This window comes from Macaca fascicularis, chromosome 10, assembly GCF_037993035.2.
Source record: "Macaca fascicularis isolate 582-1 chromosome 10, T2T-MFA8v1.1".
Lineage (NCBI taxonomy): Eukaryota > Metazoa > Chordata > Mammalia > Primates > Cercopithecidae > Macaca > Macaca fascicularis.
This window is the reverse complement of record NC_088384.1, coordinates 74,082,100-74,104,291: the sequence shown is the minus strand read 5'-3', so window position 1 is coordinate 74,104,291 and position 22,192 is coordinate 74,082,100. Positions and strand designations below refer to the sequence as shown.

The following is a 22,192-nucleotide window of genomic DNA, read 5'->3' as shown; positions in this document are numbered from 1 at the left end:
CAACCCTGTTCTTCAGATTCCAGTCCTTGGTCGGTGTTTGCAGAATAGGGCAGGTGGCTATTTGTAGACTGGGACAATGATGCTTAGCACATTTTTTCCAAAAGAGGATGCATCGCCCATTTCCATAGCTTTATCTTCCCCGTATTGTAGTGCTGATCCTAATTTGCCCTGTGGCTTGGATGTCCAAAAACCCTCACTCCCTCTCTTTTGTATTCATCTGCCTGTGTCAAATGGCCAGCTGGGAGACTCTGGCCATTCTGACCACTCTGACCCTAGATGTGGCTATGGCCATCCACCTTGGTCACAAACACAGCCACGATGGGCAGCTCCAGCTATGCAGTGGCCGGAGGCAGTGATTGGACATTCTTGGTGTTGGACCAGGATGTACTCAGTATAAAGGACACAAGTGATTGAAATGTGTGGATTTGTCATCTGAGAAAAACTGCACCCCGCCTAAAGATGAGAGGTTTTCTCTTCTCGGTTCACCTCAGCACAGCTTTCCCAAGGGCATCCAGGGCCAGCTGATGAGAATGAGGAAGGAGGGATGAGATCCCAGCACCATGTAGCTTCAGCAAACCTCCAAGTGCCCCAGAGGATGCCACCAGGGAAGTAGCAGCCTAGTGGACAAGTCGCAGCGCAGTATGATAGAGAGCTGTCAGAGCAAAGGCTGGTGGGCTGAGACTGTGGGTTGGGCCCGATGTGTATAATATTTAACTCCGTTAGTTCATCTGAAAGCAGCAGGTGTCTCTGATCGTTACTCTCACTGCATTTCAGCTCTGAAACCCTTTGGATCTATAAACCACAGCTCTGTCAGACCTCAGAGACTCCTTCACCAGGATTGCAAAGCTCCTGGACCCCTCCCCAGATCCCTGTTCTCTTAACCTGATGCATCTACTGCACGTTTAACAAGCCCTTTTTATTTCAGTTCAGACATTGCTTCCTCTGAAAACCTTTCTTTCTTTTTAATACCAATTTGCAAAGTAAGGAGTTTTATAATACCTACCTCAAATGGTGACAGTAATTTTTCTGGATTTCTCTCCTTCATGAGTCTCCTTATGAATTTTGATAGATTCAGTGTGCATTAGTCAAGTACAATCTCTTTTTTTGGTCCAAATTCTCTGATCTGTGAGCAATGTGGGCCTGTCAAGCTGGCTCCTGTGTTCTTTCAAGAGTACCCTGTTAGTCATTGAAAGCTTCCTTGCTTCTTGTTGCAGGAAAGTATCCCAAATTCATCTGTGCCTTCCCCGCCCAAGCTCTGCACTCAACCCTTTGTCCAAGGAATGCTGGTTCCTTTTGGTGAGGAAAAACCTCTTGCAATCATGATAACATTTGGTTGGTGCAAAAGTAATGCTGGTTTTTGCTATTACTTTCAGTGGCAAAACGTTTATAATTTTCCTGGTCATCATAACTCAAAAATTAAAATCCTAAGAGGGCACATTGCTACTGGTACTGCAGCATTGTCAATGTTAACATTAAGATTAATGATAACAGTAAAAGACATATGGAGGTCACCATTCCAGGACCAGCGCGATAGCTCCATAATGCTATCAGGGACCTAAGCCCACCATCTTTCCAGTCAGCCACGCTTAGACTACAACCTCCATCCTCAGGCCTGCCAGCTGTCTCATTTCACATCAAGCCCTGTTTCCTCATTTCAGGCAGGACAAAGTGGAAGAGAGAAAGGCAAATGGCAAAACCGAATTTGAAAACTCCTTTTCAGCAGTTCTGTCCAGAACCTTCCACTTATTCCTCTTGGGGCAGAATTGTGTCATATGGTCACATCCAGATGCAGTGCATGCTGGGAAATGTAGTTTTTGCCAGGTCCACAGCCACCTGAAACAAACACCAAGTAGGAAAAAGAGGGGACTAGACATTGGGCAGGCAATTGCAATGTCTGCCACAGTACTGCCATATAAGGCAAAATACTAGGCTGCAAGAACAGGATATTTTTATTACTATTCCTGTTTTAGATAAGTTCTAAAATAATAGAAGGAGAGGAGCACCAAGCAGTAGCTAAATAATTTGGCCAATGAAGATCACCTGCCTCAGCAATTGAACAGTTCATGTGCATAAGCCGTTCAGTAGCTGCATTTCTTCTGTTTTCCTTCTCATTGCTAGTCACAGCTCTGAAATTATAGTCACAAGAGGAAACATTGCTGCTGGTACTGCAGCATTGTCAATGTTAACTCATAGATAGTTAACTCAGTGTTAACTCATTGTCAGTGTTAACTCATAGATTGATGTTCAACTCAAAGACACATTGTGGGTAAAGCAATATTTTCCCAAAATGAGCAGACCCCCTTGTATCACTTTAACTGGGGCAGAATGAATTCAACAGCATTTTGGAAAGAATGGTCATGTTTCTTTCCTTAAATTCCCAGACTTTCCTAAGATATCATTTTCAGAGAAGAATGTTTGCTTGCCTGAATAAAACACAAAATATTTTACTTTTAACCTTGAGATCCACCCCTGTTGAAAATCTTTACTCTGCTGGAATAATTCAAGTGGAATACTCAGTGAGTGAACTTGGTGATAGCTGGACTGATGTCCTCAACCAGCACCTCCAATGGGGGCTCTGCAAGGAGGATATGCAGTATGTCCCTTTGAGAAGAGATGAAGAAAGGTTTTCTTCTGCATTACTCTAGGATATTCTGTCTGTTGTCTCCTACTCTAGATTTAAAGTCTAGATGACTAAAATAATGGCTACTCTTAAATCTTGTTATTGATTGAATAAAACAGGGTTTCATTCTATATGGGCCATCCTTAGCCACACTTCCCCTATCCTAGGATTTCCGGTCTCTTAATAGCTTGGGGGCATGCCGTTGCAAGGAGGCAAGGTCTCTAGTTAAATATGTTTTGGAAGAGGTGCAAGAGTAACTCAGATGTTCAGAGATTGTGATTAGCATTTCTTTATTATTTAGCATCTTCCAAATACTTTGCAAACACCAAGCCTGTGTCTGGGGGGCAGGGAAGTTCGAAGAGATAGAGAAATGCCACAATTGTGTGCATAACTGAAGCCAAAACATACTTCAGCCCCAGTTGTCTGACTATTCCTGGCAGAGGTATTTGTGGCCTGAACTGCCCAGCCAGTGGCCCTAATGCGACGCTTCTCTTTCCATGTGTAGACACAACCTAACCCAAGTATCTTGACTAATCTTGCGGGGAGGGTACAGGGTTCTTCTTATTATCTAATCTGCTTTACATGCAAGGTCCTTGAGTCCTAGAGAGTTTAAGGGATTTGCTTGGTCTGGGGCTAAGCCAGAAGCACTCTGTGGTGGTGGATTTCCTACCAGGAAAAATTCAAGAGTCACATCAATCAATCAATCAAACTTAGTCCCTGTTTTTTCAGACATCTAGGCAAAATGTTAAAGAGTAGCAAAAACACATTTTCTACTTCTTCTAAAATGTAAGTGTTCATAGTAGAAAGAGTACTACATCACAGGGGAAAGGAAAGAGAGCCCCATTTTTAACCTAATTAAGCAGTATACCTCCATTGTGGTAATGAAGTTAGGGCTTGATTTACAAGAAGTACTAAAGTAATTGGGAAGCAAATTCTGGGCCCCTTCCAAGATTCGTAATCCTAAATCCTACACAAGGAATTCTCCATGACAATCTCACTGTCCTCCCTAATGTTGCTGGAGAAATTTTAGGGTTGGAGATTAAGGGAAAAAAGCAAGGGAACAAATACATTCAGCTATCTCCCCTTTGGGATGTCATAGAGACGTCCCTTTTTTTTTTTTTTTTTTTTTTTTATGTTAAGAAAAGATAGCATGCTCTCTCTCCTCTCTTCTCTTCTCTTTTCTTCTCTTCCCTTCATTTCTCTCCTCTTCTCTCTCCTTCTCTTTGTCTCTTCTCTTCTCTTTCTCTCTTCTCTTCTTTTTCTCTCTCTCTCTCTTTCTCTCTGTGCTAGGCTCAAACAACAATACACTTGGCTCTGTTGCATTGAGTAATGTCTCAAAATGTCAGGGCAACTCCCTCTACCAGGATGTGCCAGGAGACGAAAACCATGGCAGAGAGATGACTGGAAAGGTGAACAAAGACACTGCCCCCGCCCACATCTTCTGAGCTGTGGAAAGGCAAGCAAAAACATGCTGCAGAGTAGCCAGCTTTCCCCTACCACTGCATGTTTTAAAGAGGTGATAGATGAGGTCTCTATCTCCACCCTCCCCTTGGCCTCTTCGAACATTCAGAGGTGGTCTCTGCACCAGTGAGTTTGTTCCTGAGCCCCATTCCTATTTAAACAGATATATAAAAATCCATTCACAGCTGGGCATGGTGGAACGTGCCTGTAATCCCAGCTACTCGGGAGGCTGAGGCGGGAGGATTGCTTGAGCCCAGGAGTCTGAGGGTGCAGTGAGCTTGACTGTGCCACTGCACTCCAGCCTGGACAACAGAGCAAGACCCTGTCTCTAAAAAATGACACATAAATAAAAGTAAAAATAATAATCCCTTCCCTAAGGTTAGCTCTCCAAGAAGATATGTATCTGCTAGTGTGTTTCAGCCTCAGTGCTCTTGACCTTGGGTGCTCAGAGTCATGAATGTTTTTATACCAGATGCAACCCTTTGGCTGGGTCAGAGGCACTGTGGTGGGGGGCAGAGAGGGTGTGTGGAGACAGTGTGCTGAAACATACACTCCCAAACCCCAAAACATGCCCAAGAATAACAGGAACATTAACCACTGACCCAAAGCTTGGTGAAATTCTATCTCCTTGTCTCTCTCCACCAGTAAACATGAAAATGCTATCCCTGAAGGCTGGAGTAAATCTTTTGTGAGAGGAGAGGGGAGAAAAAGAAAGGCTGGTTTGGAAAAGGAGTCCAGCAACTTCTATACTCTTCAATCACTAGAGAAATTTCCCCATAGCGATAAAGAAATGGAGACATTTTTCACACCTGGGAAAAACAAGGGGCTTGCACTTTTCAGTATAAAATCATTAGATTTCAGAATGCCTTTTCATGACTTTTTCTTTGACTATCCCCGTCTCTTCATCCTCATCACCTATGGTTCTTCCCTCCTTCCCTCTACAACAGCTTCGCTGGCCATTCTGTTTCTCAAACCAGCCAAACTCATTCCCATCCTAGACTTGAGTGCTCCCTTTGCTGTTCCCTTTGCTAAAATGTCCTTCCCCCAGATTATTGCAGGGTGCCACCTTCTCTTGTTCAGATCTTGCCTCAAGTGTCACCTTCTCTGAGGGGTTCTCCCTGACCAGCTATCTAAGGTTTTCCCCAGCCACTCTCCATCATCTTCTTTCTTTTCTTCTTGGCAGTCACCATTCTGTGATCTGATCTTATTTATTTATTTATCTATGTACTTATTGTTTATTTCCCTCACCTAGTTGTACATTTCAAAATAATAGGCCTCATGTCTATCCTGTTTATTGCTGTATCTCCTATGCCTAGCATGGTTGGCATTTGTTGATTGGATGGATGGGTGTGTGGGTGGAAGGATGGATGGATGGTTGGATGGATGGATAGATGGATGGATGGATGGATGGGTGGATAGATGGATATGTGAATGGATGTATGGATGAGTTGATGGACAAATGGACAGACAACTGGATGAATGTATGCAATCAATAATATGGCCCAAGAACTTTATCCAGCTTGGTCAGATCTTTTGCTCCATAGCCTACACAAAAGAAAGCAACTCTGGACACTAGAACTATAACTAAAGCCAAGGTGATTAATCAGTTGAAGCTGTGAGAAGAGAAACATAATTTGGTTCCAGCTTTAAATGAGCACCTATTCTCCTTCAATATAGTGTTTTCATTTTTAAAGTACTTTGAAGCTTAATAAATAGCCCATAACTCAGTAACCCTCAGAAAATTCCCAAGTAGCAGGCTAGAAGAAGTTTTCTGATGATCTGGCTTTTAAGACATGAAGAAACTAAACCATGGGGTTGCAAAACAAGTTTGGAATGTCCTACTGGCTTAATTTCAGCCGCTGGAATTGTCCTTGCTCCTGAATATAATGGACTGTTAAGGGTGACGTTTTTTAATCATGTGTCCCTTTAATAGGTGTTTGTTTGCTTGTTTGTTTGTTTGTTTTAGAATAACCTCAACGTGGGAAGTGACTCCACATCAGAAACCAGCTTTTCTCTCTCCAAAGAAGAACCAGGGGAGCGTCTGGACCACCAGGCTGCACACCAACCCTTCCCTAGACCGCGATTCCGACAAGAGATGGGGCACCCTTCATTGCAAAGAGATGGCCCCAGATCCTTTCTCCTTGATCTACCAAACTTTCCAGATCTTTCCAAAGCTGATATCAATGGGCAGAATCCAAATATCCAGGTAATTCTTGGCACATGGAAGATAGAAGATAACAAAACAGTCCATCTTCTGTTTTCTGATGATTCCAGTGGAAACTGCTGCCTTACCTCACTTTTCTTCTTAAACCCTTAATGATTCCTGCTTAAGATCATGTTATCTCCATAAGAACAGTGCTGCATTTCATTAAGCGACACCCATGATTGTGAGATGCACCATTATTTTGTGAACCACTCAAAAGAAGAAAACACTATCAATTAAAGTACGACACACCAAGGATTACAAAATACATACTAATTTAAGAGACAGTGAAATATAAAAGCAAATCAAAACAAAATAGTCCAAAATATAAAAAAAAACAAAACAAAATTGATGAAATGTGACAGTTTTAGGAAAAGGCCAATCTGACCTGCGAACAGATTGGGCAAATGATTTCAAACATTTCAAAGCACTCAGGAAAGCTCTTTCTCTTAATGCCCCTCTAACTTGCCTTGGACACCAGAAATTCCTTCACAAAGAGACAAGCTTCCGTTACTCTAAAGTATACATGACTTACAAAACAATAAGAGGAAGGAGGTTGAGAATAGGAGTTCCTAGGGGAGAGATGGCTATCTTCCACTAAGATGGGATCTGATGAAGCAGTAGGAAATGGAAGGTTAAGGAAAGGGTGACTGGGGTTAAAAATAATAACTTTCATCTACACTGAAATAGCTCAGTATACTTTACAAAGCAAATGTTGATCTGATTTGACCCTCCCAACACCCTCATGAAGGAGACAAAGCCCGTGTCATTTTTCTAATACTATCAGTAATGCACCAGATACTCAGGAAGTTACTGTTTGGTTTACCCAAAGTCACATGGCAGTAAATAGTAGTTGTAGGGTTCAAATCCAGGCTCTCAGACTCTCAACCCACATTCAGAGACAAACTCCTAATTTTGCATGTTGTTTGTACCTTTCTCTGTTTCCTCCCAAAGATGGTCCCTATGATGGTTGAGAGAGGCTCATCCCCCGAGCAACCCAGCCCCTATCCTCATATGACTGCTTCCATACTTTTTTTAAAGATGGCCTCACTCGGTCACCCAGGCTAGAATACAACGGCACAATCATAGGTTACTGCAGCCCCTACCTCCCAGGCTCAAGCGATCCTCCCACCTCAACCTCCCGAGTAGCTGGAACTTCAAGTGTGTGCCCCCACATCCAGCTCATTTTTAAATTTTTTTGTAGAAACAGGATTTTGCCATATTGCCCAGGCTGGGCTCAAACTCCTGGGCTCTAACAATCCTCCTGCCTCGGCCTGCCACAGTCCTGGGATTGCAAGTATGAGCCACCATAGCCAGCCCATACTTGTAAGCTTTGCTTCCAATTCTTTCTATTTGTATAGGGGCACCTTTTCCATACTTTTTCCTCTCTGGACCAAATGCCAGTTTGCTTACATACCAGAAAGTTCCTGAACTTGGACTCAGACCAATTGATCCTTCATTAACTGCTTCTCTCTCCACAGACTAACACCCTCTGCGTGATACGGTTTTAGATCAGGTTTCGTAGACCTGAGTTGTTTTGCTCTTAACACCAGTGTCATGGGGGCAGGCAAATCTCACTGAGAACACTTCATTAGAATACCAACCCCCACTGTATATAAAATGCTGCATTAGGTTATATAGGAAATTGAAAAATGTAAGCCCTGTTCCCTCCAATAAATTAGATCAGTGTGAAGATCCCAGCTACCACATAAAACAGTGCTGGAGGGATCATGAAGACAGAGGAGGAAAAGCACTGTGTCCCAAGGGGGTGGATCTCAACAGGTGGGAAGAAGTCAGACAGGCTCTGTTGATGGTACAGCATAAAAAATGTTGTGGAGGTCACTGTCGACAACCCATGCACAGAAATCACTGCCTACTGCCCAGTCGAATTATTCTATTTCTGCTCTATACAATCCTTATCTGTAAATTTTCTGTTGGTGATACAGAGGGAGGGGGACGGTGGCCAGCATTTTATTGATCTGATGACGTTTTGGCCCTAAAGAGAATAAAATTGTGCTGCATTTCTGGCCTTCTGTTTCTGGAAGACCACAAAAGGTTAGTATTGGTCACCCAGAAAGATGTTCAAAGAAAGAATAAAACAACTGCTAGCCCTGGGAGCCCCAGTCTTCTGTCAGCATGTAATTGTGTGTGCATGCACATACACACACCCACACACCACACAGCACTAGCTGCTGCTGCCTCATGCACCACTGCACTTGTGTAAACCAGTTCCCTGGTGGTCCTTTAAAACACGAGGTGCTTTCTACAAGGAGGTGATGGTTTCCGTGTTGGCAGCTCTCACCCCTTTCTCAGAGCACTGTTCTTTTGTTGAAATCCACTGGTTTGACACAGGGCCGATTCAGCCCAGCAGACAGCCCTGCTGGTCCCTGCAGGCCCCGTCAAAGCATTCGCTCTCCCTGGGTATCAGAGTGAAGTCAGGTGAGGGGCCCTTCAGTGGGTCGGCTTCCGCTGCCAGGCCTTCTGGCCTCATCTGCCCCTTCCCCTGGCAACCTGCCTTTGCCCCCACCTGGTTCTCCCTAGCTGGAGCCTGGGAGCTGAATGGGAACTTGATACCCGCCCTCTGCACCGCCCCACCCCCTCAGGCTCTGGAAGTGTTTCCCACGCTCCAGGGCTAAGGAAACAGCCTGCACCTTTCCAAAGTGACATCGCTAAGCCCATGCAAGAGGCCACGTCCCCCCTGGGCCTCTTGACTTTCAGGATAGGAAATCCTCCTAAAAGCCCCAACACCTGCTTCTGTAGAGCATTTTAACTCCCAGGAGTCAGGCAGCCTCGGTCCCAAGTGAATCAGACAATTCTATTTTAAGACTGGCTTCAAGCTGTGGAAGTGAGGAAGGGAAAAAATGCACAAAATAGAAATAAATGGCCTCAAACTCCTAAACTGAATCTCCATATGAAATTTCAAACAATATAAGAGGTTGGGTTTTATTGAAAACAAAAATCATTCAGGAAAGAAAGTGAATCCCCCAGAACAAGTTAGACTTTGGTATCCTTGGCTGGGTTTTCAGTCTGCAGCTGATAGTTATCAGAGACAAAAATCTCTGAAATAAATGCATTATTAGGCTTACTGCATTACTTACTTACAGTGTAGTAATGAACTACACTAGCTATTCACAACCAAATACTCTCTTTTCTGGATCAAGTTGAGATTAGTATTCATTTCAATCAATATACTTATTTCTTTTCTTTTCTCCCATCAAGAGGGACTTAAAAATAGTCATGTAAAGGCCTTTTTTTCCTTGCACAGACATTACATGGCCACAGGCCTCTTTAGTGCCACAAGATACAATCAGATGAGTTGGCCAGGATTACAGTTGTACGTGCTTCTACTTTTGATTTTGCCTCCTCCTTTTTCTCTAAAATACTTTTAGAGGAATGGCAGGTCTGGCTGGATAAGAATCAAGAAATTTCTCTGCCCAGGACATGGACCCATGCCCCTATAGAGACAAGCCTGTTCAGCTCAGATTCTCATGAGGTACTGCTGTCAATATATGGAGGCAGATTGACTTGTGTTTGGAATCAGGCACCACCATTTAGTCAGCCAGACTTGACCTCTGTAGCCCCATGCAGGTTTACTGGGCCTCTCTGTGCCTCAGTTTCCTTGTCTATAAAATTGGAATGACAGTACTACCTACGAGTAACTATGTAGTATAATACTACATATAAGTGTGATTTTCTGTGAGGATTCAATGAGATCATCCATATGAAGTACTTAGCACAGGGCCCAATATAGGATAAGCTTCCCAAAACTGATAGCTGCTGGTTGGTGATGATATTGGAGATGAAGATGACAGAGGAAACATAGATAAAAATAATTGGGAATCAGAAGAACTGGTTCAGAGACCAACACTATACCTTCCTTGCTGTTTACCTCAGGACGTTGAATTCTCCAAGCCAGTTTGTGTGCCTGAAAATTGGGTCTAAGTTGTGTAGAAGGGACAGTAATGCCTGGATTGACATGCTGCAAGTCTCAAAGCAGTAACCACAGTTAGCTGGGGTTGCCACCCGTGTTCTTAAAGCATCAGCAGGTCTGAGAAGAGGAAATTAGATATCTTTCTAGTCCGTTTTGTGTTCTTTCTATGGCAATTGTCGAGAGAGAAGGGGTAGAATGATCTGGATTTAAAACTATTGTTGGAGACACGTCCTTGGATGCTCTGTGCTCCTGAGGAAATCCTTTTCCTCTCCAGAAAAGACCTGCCCATTCCCACGACTTTCCACAGCTCACAAGGCTTAGAGGACCAACAAGCAAGAAGGCTTTCCTGAGTTTGAAGAGCATGGTCTCTGGATTCTCAGTGGCGTTGGTTTATTATCAGCTAGACTGAGAATGGTGTGGGTTTCCCTGTGGAAAGTGCATTTCCAAGCAAGAATCAAGAGTTTGCTTCTAGTCAATGTATTAATTTTCAAGAGAAGGAAAGCTGATCAAGGTGCATTGGAACTTTTCCTCATTTCCTAAGACAGAATTATCCAAATTATCACTTCTTTTGGACTCTCTTTCTTGGAGCTGGGGAGATTGTGCCAGAAAGTGAACTTGCGGCTTTTGAAAGAGTTCCCTTTCTTTTATCATCATGACTTGAGTGTGGAAAAGTCCAAAAGAAAAAAGTATACTAAGACACTTCAATTATGTGTGTTAAGGATGAGAAAGGATGGTAAGATCTAGAGTCTTTGTCAGTTTGGAAATCTGTGCTCACTCCGCACCTACAGTTCATCACACTGATCGTTATTCAAGACATCTTTATCAACGGATTCTTTGATGCTAAAATGTGTGTAAATAGAATGAGAGCAATAGGAAACATAAAACGAGCCCTTGCCATTGGAGAAGTCATTGATCACACTCATTAAGTCTTTTTAATTGGATGCCTATAAGACCTCAGGCTCAAGATTAGATTTCTTATTTTGATATCAGCATGAGGTTTTCACTTTGTTAACTGTAGGGAAGGGTGGATCCTAAGATTTGTTTGTTTTGTGTTTTGTTTTTGTTTTAATTCAGTTGAGGCAGTGGCTAGCAATTAAAGGGAAAAATAAACCTCTAAGTGTTGAGATTTAGTCATCGATATAGCTTTTGGAGTAAATTTCTATTTTGCTACTCATTGCCTGGCCAGGCAACAAATCTATTTTGTTTGGATCTGAACAGCAGTTTGGAGGAAAAAAAAAATCATATTGACGGTAATAGCTTGAAACATGAAATTGTTTTTATTCCCAGCTTGGAGAAATTGCAGGGCACGTTTTGTTTAAGCAATCCCTTTGACTCCAGTCTGAATACAAATGGAATACCAAAAGTGTTGGGCACATTCCCTCTTATCTCCTACCCAGAGACTGATTTCATTACCATAATTGCAGGCTTGCCTGGCTCTTGGCAGCTTCTCCCCTCCAAGACCCTTACTAGCCTTGCAGACGATTGTTGCAGCTCAGTTGTTCCGTCTGCAGGCAGAGGGAGATGGGGCTGCAGAGAAGAAAGGTTATGTCTCCAAAGGCTCAGCATTGCCCTGTCACTGCCCAGCTTGGCTCGGCTCTACCCAGCTCTGTGCTCCTTCTCCACTTGTCTTTCTAAGCTTCTGTGTGGGTCCCTGTTACCATTACTCTCCCACGACCATTCATTCCAGCAAATAGCAATGATACAAGATGTATGATGTATTCTTTTGCTTTTCTTTCCCCCTTTTGTTTTTGTTTGTTTGTTTGTTTTTTGTGTTTTGTTTTTTACTTTTGGGATTACTGAAAAGCTCCACAATTATTTACAAATATGCAAAGGGTGCCTACAAGACTGGAGTAAGGGTGGTGGCATGGGGTAAAGCTAGCAGTGCCCTTCTAGGTGTCCCATGACAGAGGAGAAAGGTGCACTTGGCCTGCTGCAACCTGAGTAGACTCTGGGGTTGAAAGTCACCCTCTTGATCATGTGTCCAGACTCCACAAAACCACAGCCCCAGCCCATTGGCTGGGCAACATCCTTTGAAGTGAGCAGAATTCAAACCTCCCCATTCCTAACACAAAAGGAAGGGGCTATTTGTCTCAGGGATGGGCACACCCCGGTGCAATTTGGCAGAGCATCTCAGCAACTCTCTCAGATGTCAGGTTAGGGCAAAACTGGAAATGCATCTGCCCAGTACATCTTGGGTTGATTACTTGGAGCGCATGTTTCTGATTCATTTGCACATAACTCATCCAGGGGGTGTTGCAAGAGCTATGTGATGGCTAAAGGAACCCAATGCGTCTTTTATTATGTTTTTCAAACAAGTCTTTCTACGTTGATTGTCTCTTGGAACCAAGAAGCTTCATTCTTCCAGCCCCGTGACAGACTTCAAAATGAGACTTTCGTAAATCTGAGAACAAGTTCTAGCGTTGGCTCCAGGACTATCTGCTCTGACCCTAAGGGTTGGTTGAGGAGTGTGCAGTCTAGGGATAAACCATGGGGTGAGTGAAAATCGTAGCTGGGAAAGCCTGGTCTTGAGGAGCTTGTACTTATGTCTCTGTACACCCTGAAGCAACCAACGCCCACCTGCACCTGTGGTCTTGTTGTTTCTTTGGTCTCATGAGGGGACAGTAGCTCTGTCACTTACTTTTTGAGAGACAGTGTGGCAAAGTTAGGGAGAACATGGGCTCTAGAACCAGACTCCCCACGTCTGCCACTTACTAGCCCTGTGACCTTACGCAAGTTGTTGATGTCTCTGTGCACCAGTTTTCCCTGGTTGTAAAAGTTATCTGACAGTCATCTCAAAACTTAATACTTTGAGACAATGACCACGGGATTGCTGTTGGTCAGGAATTTGACTAGAACTCAGCTGGGAGAGCTTGTCTCTGCTCCAAGTGGTGTTGGCTGGAGTGACCCAATTGAGGCTGGAAGATCCACGATGGTCCTACTCACATGACTGAGCCCTCAGAGCTAGACATGGGCTGAGAGACCTTGGTTCTTCTCCATTCAACCTCTCTCTTTACATAGTCTCTACACACGTAGTGGTCTAGGCTAGGCTTCCTTGCATAGCGGTTAGAACATTCCAAGAGAATGAAAATGGAAGCTGTAAGGCTTCTGCTAAGATCCGTCACCATTCCACTCCTATCCATTCTGCTGGACAGAGTGAATCACATGGCCAATACAGATCTCCAGGGAGGAGAAATGGGCTCCACCTCTCTCAATGGGAAATGTGGCACACGCAAACATGGATGGGAGGTCTTTACAAGAGTTAAAAAATATAGGTGGAGTATTTAGGATAGTGCCTGGTACAGAGTTTGTGCTCATAAATGATATGTTTTATTATAATATGGTTATTCTGGTATCACTTCAGGAACAAATATAGTATGTGTTTACTTCCTGAATGAAGGGCTTCTCAATACCACATGGAGGAGAGACAAACTCTCCAGGCTCAGCTCTACTCAAATTCCTAACCCACAGCAATCCAACAGTCATTGTTTCCAGCTATTAAGTTTTTAGTCATCAGTAAATCAGGGACTCCAGTGATGAATTTTCCCCTCTCAACCCGAGGCCATATTCCATCTAGTCGTGGAATTCATGTGTACCATCCCTGGAGGTTTTCCATTGGTATCACTATGCGGTCTCAGCTTTCCTTCACAAGGGATGCATCCATCATTTCCCTCTGCCCTCTCAGACTTTCTTCCAAGGGTCACGTAGCTTGGAGGCTATTGACTCCACATTGACCCTGGCCTGTTCTGAATTCTTCAGGTCACCATAGAGGTGGTCGACGGTCCTGACTCTGAAGCAGATAAAGATCAGCATCCGGAGAATAAGCCCAGCTGGTCAGTCCCGTCCCCCGACTGGCGGGCCTGGTGGCAGAGGTCCCTGTCCTTGGCCAGGGCAAACAGCGGGGACCAGGACTACAAGTACGACAGTACCTCAGACGACAGCAACTTCCTCAACCCCCCCAGGGGGTGGGACCATACAGCCCCAGGCCACCGGACTTTTGAAACCAAAGAGCAGCCAGAATATGGTGAGTTTACCACCCAGTAATATAAAATTGGTGGGAAGAATAAATGAGGATGATGCCTTGGACATGGAGCCAAGCAAAGCCCTGCTTAGAGCATGTGGCTTTTGGTCTTCTGTGAGGCAAACCTCACAAAGGCTCTGTTCTGCAGAAGTCCGAAGGAGGCACCAGCAGCCACATTTTTCTGGAAAGATTATAATTTTAAATCAAATCATAATCACTATGCCAATTATCTTAAGAGAGAATTTTTTAGGATCTTTGGGGTTCCTTCTGCCTTCCCCACCCCTCAAATTTCAGTTTTACTTCTAAAAATGAAGAAATTATCCAATAAACTTGCTTGTATTTTTTACTGTAAAAATTCATCCTGAAAATCAGTGTAGTGAAAGAGATGTATACGGCTGCTTCCTTTGACCAGGCAACTGTGTTATGTTTTATATTGGCAGTGGAGTGGTCCTTGGGAATCCACACGAACGGGTATGTCTCGGGTCTTCAAAGTAACCCTTCCCCCAATAAATTTCAAAACTCCAAGTTGGGACTTCTGGTTTCCTGTGTTTTGGGAGTAGGATAAGTGAGGTAATACCTTCCAAATTCAGTGAGTTAAAATAATAAAAATTCATTTCTCACTTGAGTTGGGACGGGAGACAGGGTAGGAGAACTCAGCTCCACTCAATCATTCAGGGATCCAGCCTCCTCCCATTTTGGAGTTCCACCAACTGTTAGGGCCTGAGAGTTATCCTCTGGATATTCTGTGTCCAGCTGGTGTCCAGGGAAAGAAAGGGAGCTTGGAGAAGAAACACACAATCGTAAGGCCCTCGGCCTGGAGGTGACACACATCAGATCTACTGAAATTCTGCTGGGAAGACCTGGTCACATGTCCCACCTTGGTACAAGGGAGGCTGGGAAATGTGTTCTATGTGTGTCCAAGAAAAAGAGGAAACCAATTTAGCAAGCATCTGGCCAGATTTAGTGGGGAATCAGGCAGTTTGTTATAAGAATATTTAACGTCTTACAAATGCACCCATCATCATGACTTTCTTGTGGCTTCACCATCAGTGGACTTTGGAGTGAGCAGTGTATGAAGAGGATGACTTGTCTTGTACCATTTGCATGCTAACCTTTATCCCCATTTTTCAACAGATAGACCAGTTGTGTATTAGAGACTCATTTCTTCTCATTAATAGAGAATTCTAAGCAACTTCCAAAACAGCAAAACAAAAATATTATTTTGCCACATCATCAGTTGTTCAATCAACATTTATTAAGAGTAAATGTTGTGTCCAGCACTATGCTGGGTACAAAAATGAGCAAGGCATAGTTTGTCCCCAGAACAGATCTCACCAATCTGTGGATCAAGGGAGAAAATTAAACAATAGAGCAAAATAGTGCCATGGTAGAGATGTATATCAAATGCTAGGGTAACAGAAAGAGAACTCTATATCCCATCCAGCCAGCGGGCTCATGAAACCTTCACCTTTCCCAAAGGAAGTCGAGTTATCTGCTTTCTAAGAGGAAGGACTTGGGATAATAGCCAACATTTAAATAGTACTTACCATGCACTAGTCCCTGTTCATGGCATTTCACATATATTATTTCATTTAATCAGCTCTCTGAGGCAGATACTGCACTTTACGGATGGGAAAGCTAAAGCCTGGAAAATTTAAGCAACTTAACCTGGAGGGCTAAGACCTGAGACTCACCCCAGGCAGTCTGGGTCCAGAATCTGTCCTCTTGACCACTATACAATTCTGCCTTTCTGGGGAAAAAAGTCGCACACCCTTTAGGACAGCAGAAGGATCTAGAAATGAGTGCTTAGGTTGGAAGATAGGAATGGGAGGAAGAGATCAGTGTCATTGAATGAGAGAAGCACAGAGGACCGCTTGATGCCAGCCTGACATTGCACAGCTTTTGTGGCTTCACCTGTTTGCCTACCCCACACAGAACATTGTTTCTGAGAGTAGAGCTCAGACACCTGGCCTCAGAATCATTCAGTTGCATGTTTAAAAATGCCAATCTTGGGCCGCAACCCCTTCCCTATATACCAATAGTCCTCAAAGTGTGGCCCCCAGAACCAGCACCACTAGCATCACATGGAAATGCAACTGTTTCAAGCCTGACTCCAGACCTACTGAGTCAGACACTCTGGAGTAGGACCCAGAAATATGTTTGAACAAGGCCCCCAGGCACTCTGCTGCATTGAGCACCTCTGTTTGAGATGAATGGTTCTCCACCTTGGTTGCTCATTATACTCACCTGTAGAATTGTTTAAAATCCCGATGCCTAGACCTCTCCCCAGACCAGGTGAATTGGGATCTCTGGGGATGGGTCCCAGGCATCGTTGTCTTTTAAAGCTCCAAGGATGACTTCAGTGTTCAGCCCAGGTTGAAGGCCACTGCTTTCCATCTCCTGAATGAGAAGGTCTAGAAGTGACCCCTGGAGTCCGTTGTTGTTTGTGTCTTTGTTTCTTTCCTTTTTCAGTCAGGGTTACCAGATGATTCTCTTGCACACTGAAGTTTGAAGACCACCACCAGAAACAACTTTTTCATCTAAATCCTTTACAGAGTACAGTTTGCTGAATTTATGAGCATTAAGAACACCCCCTCTACTTCCATCTTGAGGCTAGAATTTGCTCTACGGCAGTTACTGTGGCTACCTCACCCACCCACACCCCCAGCCTCCTAGACCTAGAGTACCATTGAGCTCCCCACATCAGGAGCTCACAGCATGCCCGGGCCATGGAGAAGCTCCCATCCTGTATTATTTCAAAGTACCTCCTAGTATCTTCCCCATCATTAGACTGGACATCGGGATTGCTGCTTTATAAATAAAGTCGTGTTCTGTACAGTACCTCTAAAGCAGTGCTTCTCAGACTTTCATACATGAATAGCCCCAGGGGTTTGTTAAAATGCACCTTCGATGCAGTAGGTGTAAGAAAAGGGCAGAAGCCTGGGTGAAACTGAGACTGCTAGCCCTCTGACCACACTTTGAGTAGCAAAACTCTATGCCCATTGTAGGTGCTCAGTAGCGTTTGGCAGAATGAATGAATGAGTGATCATTGCATCCCAGGATAGTCCACATTCTGGAATTCAGCTTTTCCAGAATTTCATACAGCATCAGATAAACTGAGAATTCCCCTTTTCTTTCTGATTTATTTTTATTTATTTAATTTTTTTAAAGACATGGATCTCGCCCTGTTGCCCAGGCTGGAGTGCAGTGGTGCGATCAGAGCTCACCAAAACCTCCAACTCCTGGGCTCAAGCAGTCTTCCCACCTCAGCCTCCAAAAGTGCTGGGATTTTTATCCCACAGACCCACTTTTATTGCAGTCAACAGGAAACTTGGAGCAATTTCTAAGTATTTATCCATATATTGGGTGCTGTTGTGGAGGAAACAGAAAGAGAACATATCACCCAGGAAGGAGAGGTTCATGCAACAGCAAAGCAGTGCAAGTCACTGTATCTTGCGGCTTGCAGCCTCGTCGGGGACAGGCTAAAATTGCCACAGGAGCTGGCCTTCATGGAGGAGATAGACCTCAGAGTTTTGAAGGTAGAATTTTTAGTAAGAATTTAAATATTTGTCCGCAAGGAGTATTTCTAAAAATCCTAGGTGAAATACATATAGGATACAATGGCATCTGTAGAATAAATCACAAAATACACAACAGAAGACAGACCTCACTTGTGATGATGAAAACACATGTGATGATGCTGTGAGTCAGCTCAACTGTGGAAAGTATGTGTTTGAGATGCTGCATTTTAAATCCTTTCTGTGTAGATACTTGGGGTATCCAGGGCAAAGAGAGAGTTCCAAATAAATATTTTTTTGTCTAACAGTAGTATACCATTTCTGGAACTGTTTAGAATAGCCCACATAATGAAATTACGTAGGTACTGCTTATTGTTACTTGGGTTAGGACTCAGTTCTTTGAAATTCTCTAACTGGTCATGATCCTATTTTAATAGAAGATTTCACAGTGATTTTTTTTTCAGTGGTTTTTCTTTATAATGTTGAATTATGGCCACGTAAGTGGGTATCTTAAAGACAGAGCAACTTGGGCCAGAATCAAAACTGCTAGAATCATACCAAGCTATGGAACAGGATATGGCGGGAGCAGACAGGTCTTAGATCTAATTCCAGCTCAGCCAAGTTTGAGCTGTGTGACCTTAGGTAAGTACCCTAACCTCTCTGAGCCTCAGTCTCCTTGTCCATAAAAAGAGGATGTTTCCACCTACCTCACAGCGTTATTGTAGGAGTTAAATCAGTAGATAGACAGGGCAGCTGGTTAAAGCAGGCCCTCAGTAATCTTGGATTACTTAGACACTGTCATCTTGGATTAATGGTGCAGGTTTACTAGTGGCCAAGTCAAGACCCAAGTCACTTCAGTTGCCCCACCACTGTGACTGGCCCACAGAACTCTAGTGCCCTGAAACTATGAAAGGACTACTTTAAAACTCCAGCAGCATCCTTGAAACCCAGCTCTCAGCCCACTGCACTCGGGATAGTTCTTTTTCCTCCTTGAGTTATTTGATGTCACAGCCAGTGGCTGTCAAAGCACCATATAAGTGCTCCCAGGAACTGTTTTTTCCTGCCGTTGTCATTATATTTGCGATTATAGCTGCTCACATTGATTTTCTGCTCTGAGCAGTGGCCCCTGGTAGGTGAGCAACTAAGAACAGGCTTGTTTTATTATAGCAGAAAGGAGCGCTGCCCTCAATGATTTGTACCTGTCAGAAATTCCCTTTCTGTTCTTTGAAGACATTAAACAAATAGAAATCCCCAAGAGGAGGGTCTTTGCTGGGACGTTGATGTGGGCCCATGTGCTGTGAAAGCTTCAGGGGAGTGAGCTCACATACACACTTCTTCCTAGGAGGCAGTTTCACTTCATTGCCAGCCTCAATAGAAATAATTAACCACATGGCGAGTTCCATGCCTAACTTTGGGGGACCCATATGAAAAAAAAGTTTGGAAATAAAATGGCTTTGTGAGCATTTAAAATAAAGACGTGGAGAAAGCCACTTACTGCAATCATAAATCCTTAATGGCTTCAGAGTCTGGCAGCTGTCTAGAGAGCATATTTTAGGGAGGATTTTATGGGGTATTTGTAACAGTTAGCTTTTGCTGCTTAGAAAACCACCCCCAGGCCAGGCATGGTGACGCATGTCTGTAATCCCAGCACTTTGGGAGGCCAAGGCAGGAGGATTGCCTGAGGCCAGGATTTCAAGGCTAGCCTGGACAACAACCTCATCTCTACAAAAATTTTTTGAAAACCTTGGCCAGGCATGTTGGCACATGCCTGTAGTCCCAGCTACTCAGGAGGCTGAGGCAAGAGGATTGCTTGAGCTGAGGAGTTCAGGGCTGCAGTGAGCCATGATGATGCCACTGTACTCCAGTCCAGGTGACAGAGTGAAACTCCGAAATAGCCAAAAAAAAAAAAAAAAAAGGTGGGGTGGGTGGGGGGAAGAAAGAAAAGCCACCTGCAAAATTAAAGGAACGAAAGAGTTCTGTCTCTCATGAGTCCGTGGGTTGTCTGGACTCTTCTGGTCTGGTCTGGTCTGGCTTGCCTGGGGCTGGATGGTTTAGGCTGGCCTCACTCACAATGAGGGGTGCCTAGCTGTGTAGATGCTGTATTGAGATGGCTGGGGCCTCTCTCCACTGGTCCCTCCCGCTCCAGGAGGCTAGCCTAGGCCCTTCACGCTTGGTGGAAGAGTTCCCTGCAGCAAGAGGGAATGCATGGGCACTTTGTATACCTCAGCTGGCATCCTAGTTGCTATTATCCCATTGGCCAAAGCAAGTCATGTGGCCCATCCTGGAATCAGCCTGAGAGGGGAGTAGCCAAGGGAATGGATTTGGAAAGAGGAATTATGGGTGTGATTTTTCACATAATCTGACGCAATATTAATGTTTAATAATTTAGATCCAAGAAACTATAATAAGAAATCACCTCATGCAGGGATTCCAACACAAGTCTTATAGAGAGTTTAATGCTAAAATCTCAAAACTCAGGGGTGATGTCTCTCCAAATTTGCTAATTGCGATAATGAAGAGGCAAGGCTGCATGAGATTTCTGGATAGTAGAGGTCCCTTTGCTTTTGCAAAGCCAAGGACACTACTTGGCATCATTGGGTTATGTCTCATGCTGGTACCCACCCCACAGGTGATGCAAACTCTCCCTAGGGGATTTAATAAGACTTCTTCTGACTTACTCACTTCTCCCTTTTTATGAATAAAAAACATTATAATCTTTACTTTTGATTTTTTTTTAGCTGTTATTCCCTTTAACAAAATCTGGCCTCAGTGGTGCGTGCAGGATGTGACTGGGTGTGTGCTCATGTGCGTATGACCCGCTTCACCTGGATGCTTCTCTGACAAGTGTGCAATTGTGTGCTTGTTCCAGGCACCTCTCTGGTGCTCTTAGGGAGGTGACAGAGAGACACTAGACTGCAAAGTTCTCAGTGGGAGCAGTGACTGCCCCTACCGCAGTGGTTTCTCCATCCAGAAGCAACTTGTCTTTCCAGTCCTTCTGTGTGATGCCTAATAAGAGATGGTGGAGGTGAAAGAAGCTAATGCCAGGGAAGCAACCCAATTTTCTGACACAGAGCAGTAGTTTCAAATATCTGCTTAGCTGTGTGGTTGGAAAACCATTTCTTAGGACAAAAATCAAAGTTCAGAAAAATTCTTTTTTGGGGATTGGGAGGAAAATAGATGGGGCCCCAGGGGCAGATGAGGTGGGAGCAAGCTCTCCACTCAGAGTTAGGAAGGAGGACACAACCATGAAATCCACCCCGCCACCACCCCACTTCTCCAATTCCGCTTAGTGGACTGAGGAGGCTCCACAGCTCTGTGTTTGCCTGAGACATGTTCAGAGTGAACGCCAAGTAAACAACAGCCTGGAAGGCTGGCACGGGCCCACAGATCAGGTAGAAGCATGTGTGGACTACATTCCTGCCAGGCCTATGTAATAACAATCGCCACAACCTGCTATGAACAGAGGGCACTCCCTCCCGGCAAGGGGCATGCCTTTAGCTCCACGCTTGGCACCAGCAGAGGCCCCGAGGCCATAGGAAGATCGGGGTGAACCAGGAGAAACTGTCGCAGAGCAGAGGTACTGCAGAAAGAATCATGCTTTAGAGAGAAAGGGCTTGGTGCTAGAGCCCTGCTTTCCCTTCTGTCAACCAATAACCTTGAACCAGGCATCCTACCACTCCAGGACTTTACTTTTGGTAAGAGGAACTCAGTTTGATAGGTGTATTAGTCTATTCTCGTACTGCTCATAAAGACATACCCGAGACTGGGTAATTTATAAAAGAAAGAGATTTAATGGACTCACAGTTGCACATGGCTGGGGAGACCTCACAATCATGGCGGAAGGCAAAGGAAGAGCAAACGGATGTCTTACATGGTGACAGGCAAGAGAGAGCTTGTGCAGGGGAACTCTCATTTATAAAACCATCAGATCTCGTGAGACTTATTCACTGCCACGAAAACAGCATGGGGAAACTGCCCCCATGATACAGTTATCTCAGCTGGCCCCGCTCTTGACACATAGGAATTATTACAATTCAAGGTGAGATTTGGGTGGGGAGACAGGGAGACAGAGCCAAACATATCAATAGGATACCAACCTCTCCCACACCTCTCATCCCCAAGGCCACTATTTCCTGGCCTACTTTTCCTTTTTGCACAGCACTCATCAATTTCTAACATGCCACCTATTTCACTTCTTTTATGTGTTTATTCATAAGTGTTTCTCTTTTCTCAGTAAAATATTAGTTCCTCCAGGGCAGGGATCTTTGAAAGTTGTACTTAATAGTGTATCTCATATACCTAGAATTGTGCCTGACATACAAAAAGGGTTCAATAGGTATTCACTGGATGGATGTTGAGTAATGACCTTGAGGGATGATTTCTAGCTTCACTATTAATGTATCGGTAATCTATTGCTACACGGAACAAAGTATCCCAAAGT

At 44.1% G+C, this 22,192-nt stretch overlaps 2 protein-coding genes across 2 annotated transcripts in view; one reads left to right on the top strand and one right to left on the bottom strand.

The window, feature by feature from the left end:
• The window catches only part of TASP1 (taspase 1), a 443,904-nt gene that overhangs the window by 59,749 nt on the left and 361,963 nt on the right, over positions 1–22,192 (bottom strand). The window lies entirely within an intron of this gene.
• The window catches only part of ISM1 (isthmin 1), a 78,898-nt gene that overhangs the window by 44,253 nt on the left and 12,453 nt on the right, over positions 1–22,192 (top strand). Inside the window, exons 2-3 of the mRNA XM_045362487.2 lie at positions 6,048–6,287; positions 13,972–14,236. Coding sequence (XP_045218422.2) covers positions 6,048–6,287; positions 13,972–14,236 — 505 coding nt within the window. The remainder of the gene's footprint in view (positions 1–6,047; positions 6,288–13,971; positions 14,237–22,192) is intronic.